At 41.4% G+C, this 21660-nt stretch overlaps 2 protein-coding genes across 2 annotated transcripts; both read right to left on the bottom strand.

Moving 5' to 3' along the window:
• Positions 1 to 489: 489 nt before the first annotated feature.
• On the bottom strand, positions 490 to 5041 carry si:ch211-214j8.12 (uncharacterized protein LOC100000539 homolog). The gene is made up of 5 exons (XM_062384790.1): positions 4917 to 5041; positions 4023 to 4339; positions 3543 to 3709; positions 1945 to 3179; positions 490 to 1766 (listed from the first exon to the last, which is right to left on the bottom strand). Exons 2-5 carry the CDS (start codon positions 4249 to 4251, stop codon positions 1382 to 1384), a joined length of 2016 nt encoding a protein of 671 aa, XP_062240774.1. The 5' UTR covers positions 4252 to 4339; positions 4917 to 5041; the 3' UTR covers positions 490 to 1381.
• A 1717-nt stretch (positions 5042 to 6758) lies between these two features.
• gda (guanine deaminase) lies at positions 6759 to 18687 on the bottom strand. Its single transcript, XM_062382225.1, has 14 exons — positions 18350 to 18687; positions 17609 to 17697; positions 16567 to 16738; positions 16205 to 16292; positions 14184 to 14289; positions 12855 to 12882; positions 12653 to 12760; positions 12210 to 12317; positions 11188 to 11285; positions 10911 to 10978; positions 9975 to 10121; positions 9595 to 9713; positions 9447 to 9474; positions 6759 to 8526 (listed from the first exon to the last, which is right to left on the bottom strand). The coding sequence occupies exons 1-14, from the start codon at positions 18476 to 18478 to the stop codon at positions 8453 to 8455; spliced, it is 1362 nt and encodes a 453-aa protein (XP_062238209.1). The 5' UTR covers positions 18479 to 18687; the 3' UTR covers positions 6759 to 8452.
• Positions 18688 to 21660: the final 2973 nt, after the last annotated feature.

The raw sequence follows: 21660 nt of genomic DNA, 5'->3' as shown, positions 1-21660 counted from the left end.
ACAAGAGATTCGTTTTCTACGTCCCTATTTTTTTTACGGAACCGCCCTAAGATTCAGTTTGTTTATTTAAATCGTCACTTTATTGTGATTATTTAAAACTGATGTAAAAACCTGATAAAACTCTATTATTAAATCAACATTTGTCAGGAATATCACTGAATAAGTACACAGACAGAGGATTCAATTTAATTCACATTTTCATATAAATACTGACTTTAGAGTAATATACTGTCATTTGTTTAAGATTTGTATTACTCATCATAGTAAGATCATTATCAATAGAGTTTGAGACCCGTGTCTAGGGTTGGGTACTTTTAGAATGGAACTATTTATGGATTCCATTTCTTATACATTTTGGAGAGAATTTTACATTTTTTTAAAATATGGTTTTTACAAGTCAACAGTTAAAGTTCTAACTGTTATAATCAGTAAGAGCAAATAAGAGGAACCGATGACATTTCACAAGGCATCAAAATGCACACAAAAGAGTATCATTCATCATTTATATTTTTAAATTTATATTTTGAAATGAGCAAAAATATATTGTAGTGTGTAATAGAGTGTTTGTGGAACACATTAAAGGCCTCTTCCCTTAGCAACAGTCAGATGTTTTTCTGCAGGACGTCTGCACTGAGTTTGGCAAACACTGTGGTCATAATGAGGGATGTCAGTCGTCATCACACCCCATTTAAAAACATACTTTGACAAAAAAAAAAAACATGCATCCACAAATACACCTCTCGTCACATTCAGCAATAAGCACAGTGACGGTAACAAAACTGCATTTTCAAAATATATTAAATCTCAAAAAATCTTAATTCTCCATCTCTCTCTTCGTGATTCTAAGCATGGCATCAATAACAACTCAATGTATGATGATGATTACAAATGATACTGTGAACTATTGTGTTCCTGGTGTGGTTGTAATTTGACAGTTGGCCACCCGCAATTTTGTTTTCATTTTTAACAGCATCAAACGAGGAAAAATCTTTTTTGATCAAACATAATCAAATCTTGGACTGATTCAAGTGTTCCAGGTGAAAAAGGAACATGTATTCATACACACGTTTGGAGCAGATTGGAGAGTGTACACTGAAGTTACAACAACTTATTGTTTTCAAGGTGAAACAAAAACTCACCAAGGGCACAACTTTTCATCATCAAGGTGTTATCATGCAAGATTGTTGTGTGATTTCAAAAGTTTATTACGCCAAATTTGGGATTATTTGGAAGGATAAAAATACGAAATTCAATACCGTCTACACACAGTGGTCGCTGCTCGGGCTCTAACTATAAGCAGCAATAGTTCCACTGTGTCAAATGTACTACACTGTCCATTTGCATTGTGCTACATTTCTATTTGAGTTCCAAACTTTCTTCTTTACACCCAGACCACCTGCACTTCGCTGGACTTCATGCAGCTCAGCCACTCAACCTTACTGATCTGCCAGCAGTATCTCACATCCACAAGCTTGAGTCTCTTGCTGTGTTGTATTATGTTTTTCACTGTTACCATCGTCACATCTGTCCGCTGCAGTGTAATGTGCTGTACTCGTCTCAGTGGCACGGGGGGTACGTCTGTAGAGTCCATACGGGGGTTTAGGTGTGGGCCCAATACACACTTTAAAACACAGTCCAGAGGGCACGGCAGGGAGACCAGTGTGAGCTTCTCCAGTAAAGGAGAACCAATTAGGAGACACTTGAGCGTCTTCCTCAGGGACCTCCAGGACATGGCAGGTTTCATTTGGCTGTGACTGTAAGAGAATCTGTCGACATATGGGAGAAACAAAGGATACATTTGATATAGGTAGTCAATCTAATCTCAATTAATCTGCTGGATCTATCAAATGTATATGTCACTGATCTTTTGCAATAGTTCAAATATACTCCTTCCCCAGAGTGAGTCCTGCTGTAATACATTTTGCATCTCAACAGTAGCCTTACTTGAGTGTGAGAGAGGAGAGGTGAGGCAGCTGTGGCAGATCCCGTTCATCCCACCGATCCCACTCCCCATTTTCCTCCTCTGGCATGATTGGAGGCTCAGCAAAGATGAGTAGGTCTCTGAGTCTTGGACAGGACTTGATGACCTCCAGTAGAGGGCTTTGGGGGCTGGTTTTCACACCCTCCACGGTGAGAGAGACCAGGGAGGAGCCTACAACTTGGATGGCAGGAAGCAGATCCACCAGAGGGCCAGGGAATTGTACTGAGAGGCTCAGCAGCTGGGCTGACCATGTCCGGAGGGCTGCAGCTAACACAGACCCACTCCTTCTCCCCGTACTTGATTCATCATCAGCGTTCATGGATATGGAGCAGATGTCTGGACATAAACGGCTTAAACTTTCCAGACAGTCCCAAGTAACACCCTTGACATCTTTTAGGTGCAGGATCAGGTGTTCATCACCCGACTCTGACAAAACTCTCCCTCGCTTTTTTTCCTCTGCTTGTTTCAGAGAGCAACTTGGCTCCTCATCTGTACATGCGTCTTTCTCACTCTCACCACAATAGTCTTCCCACAATATCTCCTCCTCATCATCATGTTCCTCAACCCCTGCTGCTACGTCTTCTCTCTTCTTCCTCCAACTATCGATCCCCTGCCTGTTCCTCCTCTCCCTCCACACCTCTTCCAGCCTCGGAACTCCTTCTCTGTAACTGAACTCATCTGTCTGCTTAAACTCTCTGTGCTCAATGAGACAGCAGGCCTGTGCTAGGCCCTCCATGGCCACTCTCTCAAGCCCAGGCAGAGAGAGTAGTAGGTAGGCTGCAGCCCCCGCATTGTCTCCATCTTCTTCCCCAAACCCAATATCCAGAGCCAGTAGACTACTGAGGGGGAGAGGAGGCAGGGCTGAAGAGACGGAGGGTGAGGGGGCAGAGGAGAAAGAGGAACTAGGAGGTGGAGATGTAGAGGTGCGGCAAAACGATGAGCTTGAAGGACGAGCAGGGGATGAGCAAAAGGCACCACCTCCAAGAGGAAGTAGTGCAGCAGGGGAAAGGAAATGACAGCAGGATACATCGAGGTGGCGCAGCAAACGGCAGTGGTGGGCAATCGTGGTGATCACACATGCGTCACAAGGCATACCAGCCAGCGAGAGCGAGCGGAGGGCAGGCAGGCAGCAGATGGTTTCACATAGGACCTTTGAGGGTAGCTGCTGGGCCCCAGATAGATCCAGTCTACACAGACCCTGGGACAAAAAAAACAAACACAAGCTGTGTCTCAATTCAGGGGTTGCATCCTTCACAGGCTGCATTTGAAGACCTATTATGTAACAGAGGCGCGACTAGACTTCGAATACGGCCGACTAATGCATTTTTCCATCCCTAAGAAACAAATACTCCGACTGTTGGATAATTTTCGACCCCATATATCAAATGATTCATTGCCTTTCAGTGAAGAACAATTTTTTTGAAGATGTAAAGACGTAAGCAAGCAATGAGGCAACTGATGCTTCACGTTATCTTTCACGCTGACTCCCAACTATTAAATATGCCCACAGGTATTTGTAAAATAAGACACTGGTTTCAGGAGACACTGGTTTCAGCCTGACCTGGCAACGTGCAGTAATGTGGGCACAGAGGGCGGAGGTGACCAGACCAGGACAGCTTTCCAGTGACAGGCCACGGAGTTGGGGGACCAGCAGAAGGTGGAGGGCCGCTCGGGACAATTGTTTTCTGGTGCACAGCATCTGCGTGAGCTCCTCAACCAGTTCTCCAGCTACATGGGGAGTAAAAGATGGAAGGAGAGGCATTAGAAGTGATCCATCACTCTGTTAATCTATTATTCTCGGGCCAGAGAGGTCGAGGGCAATCATTGTATTGACATCTCAGACATTTTGCTAACATGGTGAATGACAGTTGCTGAAGTTCAAATGGTTAGAGATAAACAAAACGTGTGATCACTGATTTATGACACAGTCACTTAAACGACACACAGTAACAGTCATGTAATGACAGTTCCAAATTTAAATGCCATAAAGTGGGAGCAGGCAGGTGAGAGAGGAATGTTGAATAAGCCCTCGCAAACTCACGGAGTAAATTGAAAGGTCCCATAATGTGCCTGAATGAATACTGATCCAGGTATTTGTCAGCGTAGTCTTTCACCCACACGTCCTTCATGTTGTCGGCGAGGCTGAGCAGACAAAGGCGTGTCAGTGACAGGACAGAGCCGTCTTCATCCGTCCTCCCGCCTCTCCCCTTGCTCCTTGTTTTTCTTACGCACCTCCTTGGCAGGGTTTTGCTCAAATTTAGGGCGAACATTGGCCTTGCAGAGCAGAAGTGGCTGGCTGCGGTGCTGAAGTGGGATGCTGGGTTGTAAGAGAGGAGGAGGCTTCTGAGGCTTTTGATGCTGGTGGGAAACAAAGAGAAGATTGAGAGGACAGAAAGAATAAAAGAAATCTAAAAACAAAAAACGCTGATCTCGCTGAAACATTACTCAATTTAAGAAAATATAAAATTTATGAAAAAACGTTTTGAAACTTTTTGATCTTGTTGAGTAATGTTTACGTTATTTTGGCGGTTATTGATTAATCTATAATTGATTTGTTATGTGATTTGTGAAAAGAAAGGAAATCAAATGGTCACCTGTATTGAATATTGTATTGTATTTATAGTAATGGGACAGGTAATATAGGATGTTTCTTCTTCCTGGTCCTTCTTGCTTCATGTACCAGTTTATACGTGTATTGTTTTGATTTTGCATAGCACTGAAATTAGTTCACTGTTTCTTAACCAGCTGTATAACTGTGTTGTTTTGTCTTTTTTCCATTTAAGAAGATACACAAAATATACTAGAATGTGTATTTACTGTGTGTACGTACAATGCCAGTATTTAATCCATTAAATAAATATTGTCACGTATAAACAGAGTGTAGGGTTTTATATGGAGAGAGTATATTGATAAAAAGAGTTTCTTTGTCTCCTACCTCTCAGCTGTACAGGAGCTGGATGTTTTCACACAAGAAGGAGCCAGACGTGCAGAAGAGAGCACAACCTCAAAGTTCACATACGGGATTCCCCGCAGCACTTCCTGGTTGCAATTCGTGGAATTGTTCTCCCTGTGTTCGGTCTCGCAGGCACATCCGGTCAGCTTGTTATGAATCAAGGGTTAGATTTGAACACCAGCTATGGACTGAAAACTGAATGAACCACATGCAAATAGTCTGAACATATTGATAAGTTGATAGGTGACGCGGCAAGACGTGACCCGAGTAGTTTATGTCTTCCTGAAAGTCAGAAATCAGGGTAGTAAACCAGGGCCGGCAGATAACACATTTGCTTCGGAAACTTTTCAGTGGTTTGATACAGTGGCGGATCAAGGGTTTTTCTAAATCAGGGGGCCACAGGGGCCACAATTCCTGATTCAGCAAGGTGCACATTTAAGTTATTCCTTTTCAGCTGTCTCTTTAGGTTGGAGCAAAGTCACACATCATTGGATATATATTCCTTGCCCGGTCCCAATTCACCCATTAGCCGACCACTTGGCCCTAGCCCTTGTTTTATGTGTCAGTCAAGATGGGTCAATCAAGATGGCGACCAATAAGTTCATGGTCACGGTACAAACAAACAAAAATGGGAGGGAGAACACAATATCTTGCAAAATAACCATGACATTTTATTTTTATCCAGCACAATAACCTGTTTTAATCCAGTAGCAAATGAAAATGTAACTGAATCGCTGCAGAGTTTCATTAAAATAGCTATTCACTTGAAAACACTTGAGAGGATTGTGTTTTGGTTTTGTTGTAGGTTTTTGTGTTCTCTCTCTCTTTCTCTCCCTCCCCCTCCAGGGGGCGAGGCTGGCTTCACCTGTTTCCACTCAGCTCATCAACCTGTCTATAAAGGCTTGGCAGTCGATTCCTTCTTGGTGGGTAGAGCACTGTGTTCGTCCGCTCAGGGAACCGGCAGTGTTTTGCATTGTCTAGCATTGTTTAGCTGCCAGTTTTGCAGCGTTTCTCACTTAGCTTGTGTTTTTTGTATTGTGGATTTTGACAGGGCCTTTGAGCATTGTTCCTTGTTTAAGTACATTGTGAACTTGAAACAAATTGTCATATTCATAGTAAGGATTGTTTGTAAGTGACGAGTTAATAAAAAAGTAGGGGGAAGAAACCAATTGATGGAAAAGGGGCACTTGAAATTAACGGATCATGATTATCTGGGGTAACGTTTAATTAAGTTCATAATGAGGCTTCTGTTAAGTACAGACTGCATGTATTCACTATGTGCATATATTTGTATTGATAATAACTACCCATTCATCCATTATTTGTTGCATAATAATATTATAATTTATTATTGCTCACTCTGGTTAACATTACATGTTATAGCTTCAAACTATCAAGGTTGGTTAAACATGGTAGATCTGGCCTGTAGGATTGCTGATCCACAAACAATTCTAAAATATATGACTGTTGAAACTATTTTCATGGCTTCTTTACCACTAGAGGTAAGTGAGAGAATATTTCTTGTTCTATTAACATCACCCCCGCAGTGCACACAGTCTCCAATGGTCTAGTTGAAGAAGAGGAGTAGGGCCCTTGGGGTCAGCAGGACGTGAGTATCTTCGTGTCTCTCTGCCATCTTCCCTGTCTGAGCTGTCTCAGCCAGATGGAGAAGATGGACTATTAGCGGAGCTGCTCTGTTAGTCGTCTGGAGGTGTCCAAGGGCAGTTTGTTCATCCATATATATCATTCCATCGACATTGATCAGTAGCTGCTTGGTAACATACTGCAGAATTAATACAAAAAACTGCATTCAAAACAAAAAAGTAGACTTGTTGGTATTTTTTATTTCAATCCCCCATGATGTGACGCATGAAGAGAATCTTTAACATATACAATTTGCTGATCTTTCTGTTATATTTTCTGATAATAAAATAATTAGTGATATTTCAGTAAAAAAAAGGAATCTTGTCTTAAATACATCCTAATTTATCAAGACAAAAACATACTCATCAGTGTGTGCATTTCATTTCCCTTGATTTCCTGACAATTATGAGACAGTGAGGACTATAAATATTGTGTATAAATAAAGTGTATTTAATATGGGTGGTCCTTAAAATCATCTCAGTGGTGTGATGGAAATTCATCTTGAGATTTGGAATAATGAAATGCTCAGACTGGAATTGCCATTTAGTCTTTATAATAGTAAGCTCTGCAGAGTTTACACAACAAGCACGGATGCTCAAAATGGAACAACTGGCCGCAGGTTCACAAAAGCCAGAACTTATACAAAGAGGCTTTACATAACACATAATATGAAAAAAAAGTCATGCCAGAACTAATACAAAGAGGTGCTTCATAAAACGTAATATGAAAAAAGATATGAACTCCTCCTCTGTGTCTATCTGCTATTTCCGCTGAGGCAAACTCCCTGTTTGCCAAGGTCACAGCAGTGAGACACCTAGTCCGGGGATTTCCATAACCTTAGACACTGGCCAGAGGAATTTTCCATAACAGTGGTTAAACCATTAGAATTAATATGTAAATATAAGGTTAGTATAAAAAACTATAGTCGTGACTCTCACAATAACAAACCAGGCTCGTTTCTCTTTTCCCTAAGGTCAACTCAGGAGATGGATATGACCAAATCAGAAATGTGTTAATGCAGCTAAATATAATATATGATTCTAGTTTCAGTTCGTGCACGGAGCAGACCGACAAATGGAAAGGTGACAGCGGACGCAGCAAATAACACAGTCTAGTACTGTGTCCTTTTAAACACTCGTGGATGCATTTGAATGGAGTGTGCAGTGAAAAAAAACAAACAATCATCTCTGAACATTCAAATCTAGGCAAAACCAGTTATATAATAATACATTTTCTAGCTACACTAGAATGAAAATGGGACCATGAACCCACAGTAAGTAATCATTGCAGTCTACGTTAGTCCAACGCTATTATCACTTAGTTAGTTAGTTTCTTCACTTTATTCAATCAATGAATCAGTGAAATATGTAGTTGTTAATACCCTACACAGGCTTAAATCCCCAGTAGTTTGATCTTTGTCAGTTAGAATGTGTCTATGTAAAAAGTGTTAGTGTACAATCGTGTTAACATAAACAAAGAGAACCTAAAAATGTATTTCATTATGCAAAAATGAGCAACTAACTAACTATCTCTGTAATAACTAACAGTAAAAGTGCACTTGATAAATCCCTTATTCCCTGTACTGATCAGTCACTACTTTGAATTCTTGAGGATAAGTCTACATTTCAGACTAACACTATTTGTATGACCTTCACTTAATCGCACCTATTCTAACCTCTGGATTTAACATTCAAATATTCATCATCAATTTTCCTTTTTGACTTATTCGTCTTTACAGATAAAATACAAAGTACACTATTTTGCATCCATATGTAGTTCCAGTTGATCAGGCCTTTGCTGCATACAGTATATCACAACTTTCAGAGTATCTTAAGCTGCGAGACAGATTGAAATGTGCAGAGAATCCAAAAGCTTTACTCCGCTGGCTCTGTAAAAGGTACCACCTTTCTCCCGGCCACAAACACCTCCACTATGTTACGGTCGTCACCTAGAACAGAAGAACAACACAGATGCATTTACAATCGAATTTGAAATAGTCTTCCTCATCTACAAAGCTCTTTTTGACATGGTGCCATCATTCCTTAAGGAGCCCATAGTACCGTATCACACCACTAGAGCACTGCACTCGCAGAATTCAGGCTTACTTGTCGTAGGAGCCAGAACCTTCAGATGTCAAGCTCCTCTCCTGTGGAATCATCTCCTAGTTTTAGTTTGGGAGGCAGACACCCTCTCTACTTTTAAGAGTTGGTTTAAAACCTTTCTGTATGATAAAGCCTTTAGTAACAGCTGGCTCAGGACTGCCTTGGACCAGTTATGCTGCTATAGGCCTATGCCAGGGACATACGACACATAGAGCTTCTGTTTTTCTTTCCTCCTCTCCCTCTTAATCACATTAATTTCTCATCAATACATGCTACTGAATTGACTTATTTACCAGAGTCCTTGTACTTTCTCGTTTGCAGATCCAGGATCACTGTTGCCTCCACATTGTTAATCATGGTGGCAGGTGATTGTGGATTATGACGACAACTAGATTGCTTAAATGTCAAATTCCTCTTTGTCAGACTTTTTATTTTTCAGAAATACTTTGTGTACCTCTCCATTTATAGTAGACTCTTCTTCTTTTCTCATGAATACTATAGATATTATTATTATGTTGATGTGCTCTGTTACAGGCTACATCTATTGCACTTAAGTCTGTGGCCTGGCAGAGATCTCCTTCACTTGCAGCTCTCCCCTAAGTTTGTGCATTTCAATTTTTTTGTTGTAGTTTTACCTCACTCTAGCTGAGGGTTAAAGGCCTGAGGATATCACAACTTGGTAAGTCCTATGAGGCAACATGTGATTTGTGAACATGGGCTACACAAATAAATTGACTAGGAAATATAAACTGAAATGGACACTCACCCAAATTCAAGAACTTTTCCAACAGAATCTGAAAGTAAAATGAAGATAAATTAGTCTGAAAATGGGTGTATTTTTGCTTTTATAAATCTTTACGTGAATGTGTTGGTTTCTGTTGAGTGCTGGATGAAGAAGGTGCTCATCCACCAACCTTTGGCTCTTCACACTGGATCAGGTCGATGGGTGCACCAGGAGCAGCTACGTTCACCCTCAGGGCATCGAAATCTTTGCCCACCTCAAAATTCCCTGTTTGGTCATCCAAGGACAAGGCTGTAGACGAAACACACAGTCAAATACCCTGTTGTACTCTTTCTGCACTTCTGTCAAATTGCAATCAGCCATCATCAACAAAAACATCATGTTCTGAAAGCGACTGGTATTTTGATTCTGCTGAGTCACTTGGCGTGGGTGCAGGCACTCGAGCAAGAAAATCAGCACTGCTTGAAACTGTGAGGAGCAAAAGGGGCTGAACACTCAAGTGTTTTCATGGTTTCTTCTACATATTGAGTGACCGTTGGTTATGTGCGTTACCTTGGCTGCCGCCTAGTGTGGCCAGTCTGAACACCTCCTCAAAGGTGAGTGTGTTGTACTCCGGGTCTTGGATGGTCAAGACTTTGGATGTGTCCAAGGTTCTCCTCACAGCGTCCAGCATAGAGGCTGAGTACCCCCCCGCCACGTCTGATGTAGGACCACAAACACAGGTGGGTCACATGAAAAAAGGCACATATAAAGACACAAACACAGGCATTCACAGACTTTTTCACAGACTTGTGAATGCCTGTGGGAATATGAATACAGAATGTGCATTTTCAAATTTCCGATGTGCATGTTTCAACAACCTAAAGTTAAGACTTTCACATAATTCCTTAAGATTCCCCCTTACTGAAGATAAAGGGAAGTAGTCTAGTAGAGAATTACCCTCAAAATGCTATGTTTTGCCCCAAAGCAGAGAGAGTCCTTTATCCTCCCCAGAGACAGGCAGAGGGAACTGTGATACATTCTAAGCAGGGTGATGCTTATAGACTAATATGAGTTCCACATTGATCTTGTTTGTAGTATCTACGGTAGCATTACACAAATGTTGACACAACTGAGACCTACCCAAGCATAATATAATAACTTCTTAAATGTAATATTCAAAAAATATTTAAAACCAAAAATTTCAATGATTGAATTGACCCTACAGAAACCCTGAACTCAGATGTTAAGATTTACTCAAAGATGGATGACAAAACCAGCTAAATGAAGAGTGATCAGCTGACCAGGCTGTCAGACACATCAGCTGACTGAACTCCCTACGTCAGTAAAACAACCAGACTTCTGTAAAACCAGATGATGCTATCATGTGATGCTCACACGCATGCTTGTGTGCGCAGAGCAGAGGAGCTCTCGAAATGAAGCGGGTCAAAAGTTTGTCAAAAAGCATCATGGCACTTGAAAATGTGCAAAAAGTGAATCTTTTCCCACCTGTTCCCAGCCCCAACTTCACTTTGTGGTTCAGGACGTTGCGGACATCTAACAAACCACTGCACAATCTGGAAAGAGAGAGAGAAAGAGAGAGAGAGAGATAGATAGAGAGATGACTAATACAATGATCCATTAAGCTTCCTCTGTATTACATATTTTCATTTAGGCATTCTTGATAATGCCTCACACTTTTAAAGTGCTATTTTACTGTTAAATCTGTGTTATGTCAATCATCATGGGCATAGGTCAATTTCTTGAGAAACACCTGGATACTTACGCAATGTTGGAATTGGGGCAGTGAGACACAGAGGCTCCCGTCTCTCTGAATAGATCCAACTCTTTATCACTGAGGTAGCAGCCATGGGCCATCACTGTCTGTGAAGCATTCCCGTTACAATTAAAATCAACCCTGTTCAGCAGTTAAAGGGGACATATTATGAAAATTCCACTTTTGTAGTGCTTCTACACGTTAATTTGGGTATCTGGCATTTCTACCGTCCGTAAACCTCTGGAAAAAAGCAATACTGCGATTTGTTGTGGTTCCTCTATGTCAGAAACGATACACTAGAGTGCGTCGAATGGGATTACGACCGAAATAAACGTCATAGTCACACCATGCCCATGTAGGGAGTCTCGCTACATGGCCTTGGACGATCTGCTACCCGTCAGACATTTAAGTGGTCTTATAAACAAGGGACCCCCCGAGACACCTCTAAACGTTGACTCAACAGTGTGGAAGGATGCTGCTGCTGCACCAGCTCAAGCTTCCACTGCTCCCACTGCGGGGCTGCGCTGGGGAGCTGGGGCTCTCGCAGCCAGGCTCAACGGGGGTGGGTGGGGCGGGGCACTCAAAACAGGTCAATCTGAGGAGGGCTGTTCTAGACAGGGTAAAAAGGGTGCTGTTTTAAATGATCCTTGTGGTATTTCGACCAACATATGTTACAGACATTTCATTAAGACCCCAAGGAACCATATCGTCTGTGGTAAAATGGGCATAATATGTCCCCTTTAAGCATTCATACAGTTTCTATTTTGCACAGAAATGTGTGTGTGGATGTGTGTGTGTGTGTCTGTGTTTGTGTGCGTGCGTGTGTGTCCTCACTTTTTGAACCACCTTCAAAAACCACCAATTCAGAGTCAAGACTTGGTTTTAGGGTTGTGGTTAGAATGTGGTGATTGTTACGGTAAAAGTCAAAGGACTAAGATAGATGTAGGCAGATGTTGGTAAGTTGTGTGTGTGTGTGTGTGTGTGTGTGTCTGTGTGTGTGTGTGTGTGTGCAGGCAGTGATGTGTTCTCACTTTGTCTGTGAGCAGGTTGTGTCTGTGATAGACGTCCGTGTACGACTCTGATTCAGGAAACAGCTCCTTTACAAGGTTCACCTCCTCAACGTTTTCACTGATATGACTCTGTCAAACACAAAAGTACATTTATTGATCACAAACATGTTTTCGTTGGATCTATCTAAATATTCTTCATTTGCATACAATATCTCTTCAAAATATAATTTAAGTACAAATTCAACTCCATAAAGCTGTAGCATCTACATGGAGCCTGAGGCACTGAGGTGACAGGATGAACTCAATCCGAATGCTTTTCTGAAAGTAAGTTCTTCATTCATCTGAAGTGTAAGTCTGTTTTTATGTCATTGCTCAAAACCCCCACAGGTCCAAACAATAAACCGTCTCCATGGCAACAGTCCCCAGTGGACACGGCCTGGTTTTGGTTGCCACAGTGAGCTCACCTGAATGTGCAGGTTGTTGTTCTTAGCGATTGCTCCCAGCTGTCCGAGCAAGGCTCCTGTGCAGGATAGTGCAAAGCGAGGAGTCACTATCGGCTTCACAAGGGGGTACTGGGAGGGGAGAATAGAAGAATATAATGCAGACCTTTGATCGTTTAACTTGCAGTGTTGAATTGTCCTGGTTATCTTAATATAAAAACCTTACCTTTTTGTTTAAAAGCTCTGCAATGAACCTTGAGGGAACAAAACAACGATTAAAAATAGGTCGTCAGAGACGGGTACACTCTCTGTGATGAGCATATCTGTATTGTAGAGGTAATACTAGGAAGTGTCAATAGGAACAGGATAGGAATTTAAACATCAAGACCATGCTAATTTCGGTCTTATGCCACTCAGATGCCCTGAAACCATGGATTTCATTCTGATGCTCCCCATTCAGAGAAACTTGATGAATTCCCACTAGATTTTCTCTTATTTATTCAGACATGGTGGCAGTTATTGAGCATCACAGCATATATCTGTGGCATATCTGTGTCTGTAACATATTGTAAACTAAAAACTGCCTCATCATAAAGCTGTTTTTAGACAAACAAATTCTGTGTTTAAAACAGCTGGAATTGTCCAGCACGACGATGTAACATATAAATTCTGCTGTCGAGTTGAGGGTTTTTTGTTTATACACATCGACACCGGTATCGGGCTTAATTGACAAAAGACCTCAAATCACGTCTTTCTATGTTGACATCTTTAGATTTAGATATTTTTTTTAATTTTCCTGACGTTTGCCTGTTTGCCTGTTTGCCTGTTGCGGTAAACGTTCTGGAAAATGTCCCGCTGTGTTCTCACATGGGCTCACGCTGACATTTCACCAGGGGGCTGGCAGGAAAAGATTCAAAAGATCTCAGCAGCAAATTTGTGCTCTTATATACAGCACCTCGCCACATCTTCAGGATATTGTCCAGAAGATGTCAGGCGCTGACTGACGGTCACAGTTATTAAAGAACACACTGAGAAGGATTCATCTCGGTCAGCAAGGTCTGAGGGCGCCTCTCAGCTGAGGCACTTTGATACAGCGCTGGGTCAATGTTTGTTCCCAGCATGCATTCAAGAAGAGATCGTCACAGACAAAGAGATGTGCAGAGTTTATATACACTGCAGTTCTCTGGGGTAGCACACACTACACGTGAGATGTAGCTCATGAGGAATTAAAGCCATGTTTCTTTCCTTCCATGTATGTAGCACGCATGGAAAGTGTTCAGCCTCTGTACAGAGAATATCCTGAGGTATGCATGTCTATTGACCGTGACCGTTCTTGACAAGAACCGATAAATCATCTTCCACAGGGCGTAACCTCACAAGAGATGTGTAACCTTAGAGTGGCATGTGTGTCAAACATAAGGACCAAGAAAAGAAAATGAAAGCAAAATGTCAATAACACTAAATTGAGTGATGCTGTTGTTACTTTTACAGCTTGAGCCGACACGTATATATTTGATCTGCCCTTCCACAGTGGAGTAGGGTTGCATATACCCACCGAGAGGTTTCCTCGTGCGACTCCTGGATGGTCTCTTTGTAGTGTTTCACACCCTCGTTCCTGTCCATGCACACCTTACCCACCAAGGCACGCTGTCCAAAGTCGTCTGCAGGAAAAAGAAGGATGATTGAGATCACGCTGAGTTCGAAAGACAATCGCGCAACGTGTCACAGCTTTTTTCACTTTGGACGTATTGAGCATGAAAATACGACTTGCTTCACTTAACCACTTAACTTGACCGTGATAACATGATCATAACATGTGAACTAGGTATCTGAGAGATGTTTGATATACAACATCCCATTTCTATTGTTCCATTTTATTTTTATTTATGTTAGTGTTTTAATGTTGTTCTTTTATCTCATGCAACTGGTTTTGAAGAGTGCTATTGAAATGGAAATTTCAATAGCACTCTTCAATTTATAAGGTCCCATCAATTAAATCCTTTGTTCAGTTTTGACCTTGTATGAGTATAATCAACAATCCTTTGCTAAATGCAGATCAATAACACCTTTACATCATATGTGTCTTGTGTGTACTTCAGAGTTCTCGGATATCAGTGTGTATCATTATAATAATAATACATTCATTTGTATAGCACTTATCTAAGCAAGGTTACAAAGTGCTTCACAAAAAAACCCCACTGAATCATAGTGTATTTGTGTTCAGTCCTTCCACAAATACTCTTGTTAAATCTCTTTCGGTGTGACATACTGCATACATAAGGCTACGCACACAGAAAAGAGATGTGACTTGAATATAATCACATATACACACGCACACGTACTTTATGATCATTGAATTGCAACAGTCCTCTGCAAAATGGAACAGCTGCTCAGAACAGGACAAAGGTGAGGGTTCAATGAACCTGGTTACACAAAAGGACTACGTAAACCTGCCAGTGCTCAGTATGGTTGTGTTATTATGAAAAAGTGAAGATATTTTTGTTGCTCCTCGCAAGAGCTATCAAAGGGTTACGACTTCCTTTTAGGGTCAGAATTAGGTTAGAATTAGGATTTGGGTAAAAACTTAGGTTTAGGTTTATTTTAGGTAAAAAGCACAGTAGTCTGAACGAGCACTCCGAGGGGCACAGGAGATCGTGGGTGTTTAAAAAACATTTGTGGAGTCCCTACAGTCATATCTAGGTTAGGAATAGTTTTAGGGTTAGGGTCTAGGGAATGCACTATGCCAATGAGAGTCCTCACTAAAAGTACAATAGTCTGTATCTGTGTGTGTGTGTGTGTGTGTGTGTGTGTGTGTGTGTATGCATCTTTCTATAGTTATAAGGGACAATTTTGGTTAAATACCATAATTGTGAGGCCATTTTGGCTGGTCCTCACAACAAAGTCTTATTCAAGTGTTAAGACTTGGTTTTAGGGTTAGAATTAGGTCAGTGTTAGGGTTAGGCATTATGTTGTGATGGTTAAGGTGAGGGTAAGGGTCTAGGAAATGAGATGTGTGTGTATGCATATGTCTACGTGCATGCCTGTGTGTGTGTTTGGGTTAGGGTTAGGGTTAGGGTCTGTTCAATGTTGCATAACCTCACATGATAAGGAACAAGGCATAAAGGTGAACAAAATAAGTGATCATACAGGACCCACAACCTCTGTCCGGCACATTGTTATTTCAGCTCTGCTTATAACACCACATGTCCAGCTTAACATTTGGAAAAAGACAAAGGTCCTGATATAACTTGTACTGTGGAGAAACTGACATATGTAGAAAACGATGTGCTTGGGTTGACAGGCTTACATCACGTTTATTTCAAGGGACATCTCTTTATGTATGGACTGAAGCCTTTACCAGCCTCATGTCACCTGAATGGTTTCACAACATGAATCAACATTTCAGTCCGAAGTCCACATCACAGATAGAAAACACTCCGGAGAAGATTTAGGTCAAAATGTGTGTGTTTGTGTTTGTGTTTGTGTGTGTGTGTGTGTGTGTGTGTGTGTGTGTGTGTGTGTGTGTGTGTGTGTGTGTGTGCTTGTGTGTGTGCTTGTGTGTGTTTGATGTCTTACTTGCAATCTGACCCAGCAGAAGTGAGGCGTCGCTGTGAATGGTAGCAAAGTAACATGCAGTGGTTGTTCCGTTTCTCAAGGTCCTTTTCTGTAATGCGCAGGGATCACATTACAGGTTAAAGGTTTAAACTCCTTCAATTCTTTTGTACATTGTTATGTCACTGAGTTGGTCACACCCTTGTCAACTCAGGGATTAGCGTCTAATTGTCAGAGAAACCGCTTTGACATTTTTCCCACAGCACAGGGTGACTGCCCCTTTGGCAATATCATAATCATTGCATTATGCCACAAGCAAGGCTCCGTTTGGGTTTACTGTGTGGCTTTAATTCACATGAATTATTTCATGAAACCAGGAAACTCACCACTACTTGTGTGTAGACCCGGTTGGCAAAGTCCAAATCCTTGAAGCGGGACTCCACAGGGAAGGTGTAGGTATTGAGCCACTGCAGCAGGGGCAGGTCCAGCGCCGTACCTGCGTAGCTGTACTGGGATGCATGGATGTGGGTGTCCACCATTCCTGGCATGAAGAACTCACTGCAGTGGAGCAAGTATGGAAATTGTTTAATGATTTTGCTTTTATGTCCAATGCAATAAACAACCATCATATGGGGAAATGATCCACTTGCATCTTTGGAACTCAAGTGGTGTAACAAATTCAGTTCTCTTGATAAACACTTTGACTGTCATCACCCACTGGAACAACCGCCCTTCAGCACCCGGCAGAGAATGTTCTAACATATGCACCAGGAGCACAAACATCTGAAGGATGCACTTAAATCCTGCGGATACCAAAACTGGACCTTTGTGATAATGGCAGCAAGATCTATGAAGAACACCATCCCTGCAGGATGGGCAGGTTTAAAATGTGCATATGTCTGGAGCCTCAATCTTCAACAAGCATCACATTCCTGTGTTTTTCACACCCATGCAGTGAACACCCTGAGACAAAAACCGGTTCATGCAAACCATCACACACCTACAAAACCGCAAGTGTGCAGTCCAAAGCAGTGACGGATTCACAGACTTGTGTAACAGTGAAAATATCCCAACATTACATAAACCTATGGCTCAACAATGAAAGTTCCCCCCTTAGGTCATGACTCAGTAATTTACATACACCCTAATGGATGAGTCAGACTTATTTAAATGACTGCAATGAATCCAACAGACAGCATCACTAACCAACTAGGGGACATTCTTGAAGCTGACGCCACAGAGCTTCAACAGCAGCTCTCCATCAGTCAGTCTGGACTGAAGAAGCCTCTTGGATGAGAGGTGAAATTTTGAGTCCAAATGTCCTCACTATCTTTAGCTATACTCACTGACTGCCTGAGGTCATTGCATAATAATTGCTGTGAAACACAAGTGTGCTTATCCAGTGATTAAATCCCTAATCATACTCACTGTTGTGTCAGTTGCGTCACCTCAGACGGACTGAATCCAAACGCCTGAGACAGCTTGTGCAGCTCGACACCTGTTCCAATGAATGCGATCTGAAGGTGGAATGGAAAGAAGCCAACAGTTGCTGGAATCAAGCATAATGACAAAAACGTGTTTGCAGACAACTGCAAACACGTTTTCACACGTAGCAGTGAAGCATGAAAACACCGGTCTACTTAAAGGAGCATTAATTTGTCATACATTAATCTCATAGTATATCATTAACTTCAAATATATTCCTTATGTCAGCCTATACACCACTGTGTTGATGCTTCACTTCATTTGCAGTCTCGATTGATTTGATTTCCATAATGTCCCTTACCATATATATTAATTATGTATTTCCCTTTGGTTTTTAATGATGTTTTATTGGTTTAAATCTCCTTTATTATAGCCTGGTTACGGAGGCTTTACTTCAGACCATCATTCATTTTTTTGTAAGTGTCAGAGCTTTTGGGATAAATTGTGAAAGCTGCTCAACGACAGCTCACTGTATGGGAGACAAAGTTTGAAGTAACAGATCTATGTCCGTCCAACTCAGCCGTCTGCCTACTCGTGTTTTTCACGCACAGACAGAATAGTCACCAGTGAGTGAACCAACAGATAACAGAATTCAATAAAAAAAAACGACATACCAAGAGGTGACCGCGCGGCTTCTCTTAAATACGGATCATATAATCAGATATTACAAAAAGACTGTCAAACCTTTCCCTCCGCGTTCACTCCGAGGAGCGCGTCTTCCAGAATCTGCACGGCCTTTTTCTGCGTCGAGTGGATAAAGGTTCCCCTGAAGACGTGCGAGATTGCGGCGGTGGGTCTGTAAGCGTGCGCCATCCCTCCAGCAGATCAGCCCGAGTCCAGCAGTCGGATACCTGCAGCGGCGGCAGCGCACGGGGGTTTTGAGCTTCGCTGAGCAGGACGCACGGCTCCACCTGATTGCATCGACCATCCGCAGCCAATGAGGAGAAAGGGTGTTCTTCTGCGTGCGTGTTGAGAAGACACTAGTCATTATAGGTTCAAATATCCCACGGTCACAGATTTCCCAAGACTGAGAGGAGGCGGGTACAAGTTTTTCTTTTACAGCAAATGTTGACGCGCAGGTGCCAGACGTTTTACATCGAGTTACCCTTTGAACTGTGGCTGTTCAGTTTTAATCACAGAGAGGTCAATATTGCAGGATTACCATGCTGCTCCTCTTGTGCCAAGAAACTAATCAGCTCTCATGCGTTTATATGATCACATCTCTTCAGGTCAAATGAAGGGAACCTGCGCTCTGGCTGTCCAGCACTCCTGCGTAAATGTATGTGGCCTAATGAAAGACCCCATTTTTAATATAAACAAACATGTCTGTGCACGGTAATCCATTCATTTTTGCAGAGTCACTCCAGATCCATATAGAATTAATTTATTAATCAAATAATAAAGGACCTTTCAATCTTAAGCAGAAGGTTTGTTTCCTCCAGAATACGTACATTTTCACCACTTTCTAACTCTGCAAATTTTGGTAAGAATTTGAGCATGTTAAAGCCCTCCCAAAGCCAATTCATTTCCCACCCTGCTCCATCTGCATGCAAGATAATGAATTCCTTAAAATTGACAGGACATCAATCACCAATTAATTGCACAATATCTTACATTCTTTAAATCTAAAAACAAAAATAAATAAAAAAAAGGGAATTAAAAAAATTTAATTGAATTAAAATTAATTAAATAAAATGAATCCTGCGCAGGATGTGCACAGTTCGCTTCTCCACTCACCACTTTCAAATTTTCTGCAAATTTTGGTCAGAATTTGAGCAAAAGCCAATTCAATCGCATGAATAATAATAATAATAATCCTTACAATTTCAATAGGGCCTCACTGTCTGTCAGTGCCTGTCAGTGCTCGCGCGCTAATAATAATAAATTGTTCTTTCTTTCTTTCTTTCTTTCTTTCTTTCTTTCTTTCTTTCTTTCTTTCTTTCTTTCTTTCTTACTGTCTCTTATTATTTCTTTCGTTATCCCTTTCTTATGTATCTAAAATAAAATATTGAGTGGCTGTCTTTGAAGACAACACCTCTGTTGGTATGAAGCTGTGATAAACCTTCTCTGAATAAAAAGTTCTCTGTATCCATGCATCTATCTGTGAAAATTTATTTTGTGAATCTCCTTTTTTAGTGAGTCTACTCTATGGATGATGAGTAACTCAGTGAGGGTCCCTGTCATCGTCACACGGGGATCTTTCTAATCCAGAGTTTCAATTTTCAAGGGGATCTTTATGTTTTTTAGTTGGGTTCCTGATAATCATCAAATTTCATTTTGGGTAGTGTATGAGAAGTCTATGAGTAGAACTTCAAGACATTCTGTAGCATGTTGAGTGGCAGCAGGGGGTCGAAAAATAAGCCTAAAATAAGTGACATCTTCCTGAAAGTGGATTCGAATTTCACAATAACAAGGTCACACACCAGTCATATCCCTGTACGTACCAGCTTGTTCCTCTTTGTTGTAATGCAGTTTACATATATGTTGTGAATATTGCAGTTCAACATGTTGTTTGAGACCTTTCCCTTATATTAAGCATGTGACAGCTCTTGACAGTATGGTATATTCTATGCAGCCGAGAGGTCGGTGTTGTTGTTGAAGTTGTTGATGATGGAGGAAAGACTCCGAGGACCCAGTACTTTCAATATAACAACGTTTATTACAAGAAATTACAGGTCGGTACGGACATCTAGATACCCGGAGATACACAAGCCAAAAGTGAAATCTGACTTGCAGGGGTCGAAAGCACATTTATATAGGGAGGTTGGTTCCGCCCATGACTTCAGGTAAACCACATCCCACATGGGATTTCTGATGAAATAAGGATATTTTTTTGTACCTAAAGATGAAAAAACCTGTATAGTCTGATCCCATCCATTAGCTGGTCTGAGATAATTCCCTAGGTCAAAGGTCATCCCAAAAAGGTAGAGAGCAAATAAGATGAACATCTAGGGGACTCTCTGAGATTGTCTGAGGGTCCAGAGGGCAGGCATCATAAATGTAAGCCTGTCATAATGTTTTACAGTTTTTCACAATTGTTAAAACACGTTTTTCAAAACAATAACGTCTTTCTCAAAACTGCACACAGAAAACTGAAAACCTCACACACAAAATGCTAAACCTGACACTCCCTTTGCAAGATGACTCTTTGCTATCAAATCTCTTACCTGTTCACAAAATGGAACTCGTGTTTTCATTTGGTACACACAGCCATATTTTCAAATGACACACACATACCATTCATTGATTACACACAACTAAGCAATTGCTTGCACACTACCAAGCATTTACAGCACACTGTAGTGCAAAACTGAAAACACAATCATCAAAATAGATCACACCATATGAATGACAGTGACTCTGGAGCATGAGTCATTTCTCCTTTTGTAAATGTCTCAGTGTAGGCTCACTTTATTCATAGTCAAACATAAAACAGCACACAAATATGCAGCATAAAAAGTTTTATTTCGGTACACACAGAGAACAGTACTGTTAACCGGCCTGCTCAACCCCCCCCCCCCCCCCCTTCACAGAAATTACAGTTTTTCACAATTGTTAACACACGTTTTTCAAAACAATAAAGGCTTTCTCAAAACTGCACACAGGCAGCTGAAAACTTTACACACAAAATGCTGACAGACACTCACGTCCCCAAAAGCCTCCTCCCTGGCCTGGAGCAGTGGGACCCGGTCCTGTGGGTTCCGTTCATATACCTTCCACCTCCAAGCGATAAATAATTCCTCAATGGGATTCAGGAAAGGAGAATAAGGTGGAAGTCTAATGCAGATAAGGAAGTGTGAAGTAGTGCCAAATTTGGTAGAGCGATTGGTACATGAAGTGAAGGTTGTGCAAATTGTGCCGAATTATCGCTTTTTGTGTGTTAACAATTGTGAAAAACTGTAAGCACATGCCAACATGTTTTACTCTAACAAATACACAACAACAGTCTTTATCAGTGTCATTATGAGAGGCTCATTGCAAGTGACAGCAACAAT

The sequence above is a fragment of the Platichthys flesus genome, chromosome 3 (assembly GCF_949316205.1).
Source record: "Platichthys flesus chromosome 3, fPlaFle2.1, whole genome shotgun sequence".
NCBI classification, from domain to species: domain Eukaryota; kingdom Metazoa; phylum Chordata; class Actinopteri; order Pleuronectiformes; family Pleuronectidae; genus Platichthys; species Platichthys flesus.
This window is presented reverse-complemented; position numbering and strand designations above follow the sequence as displayed.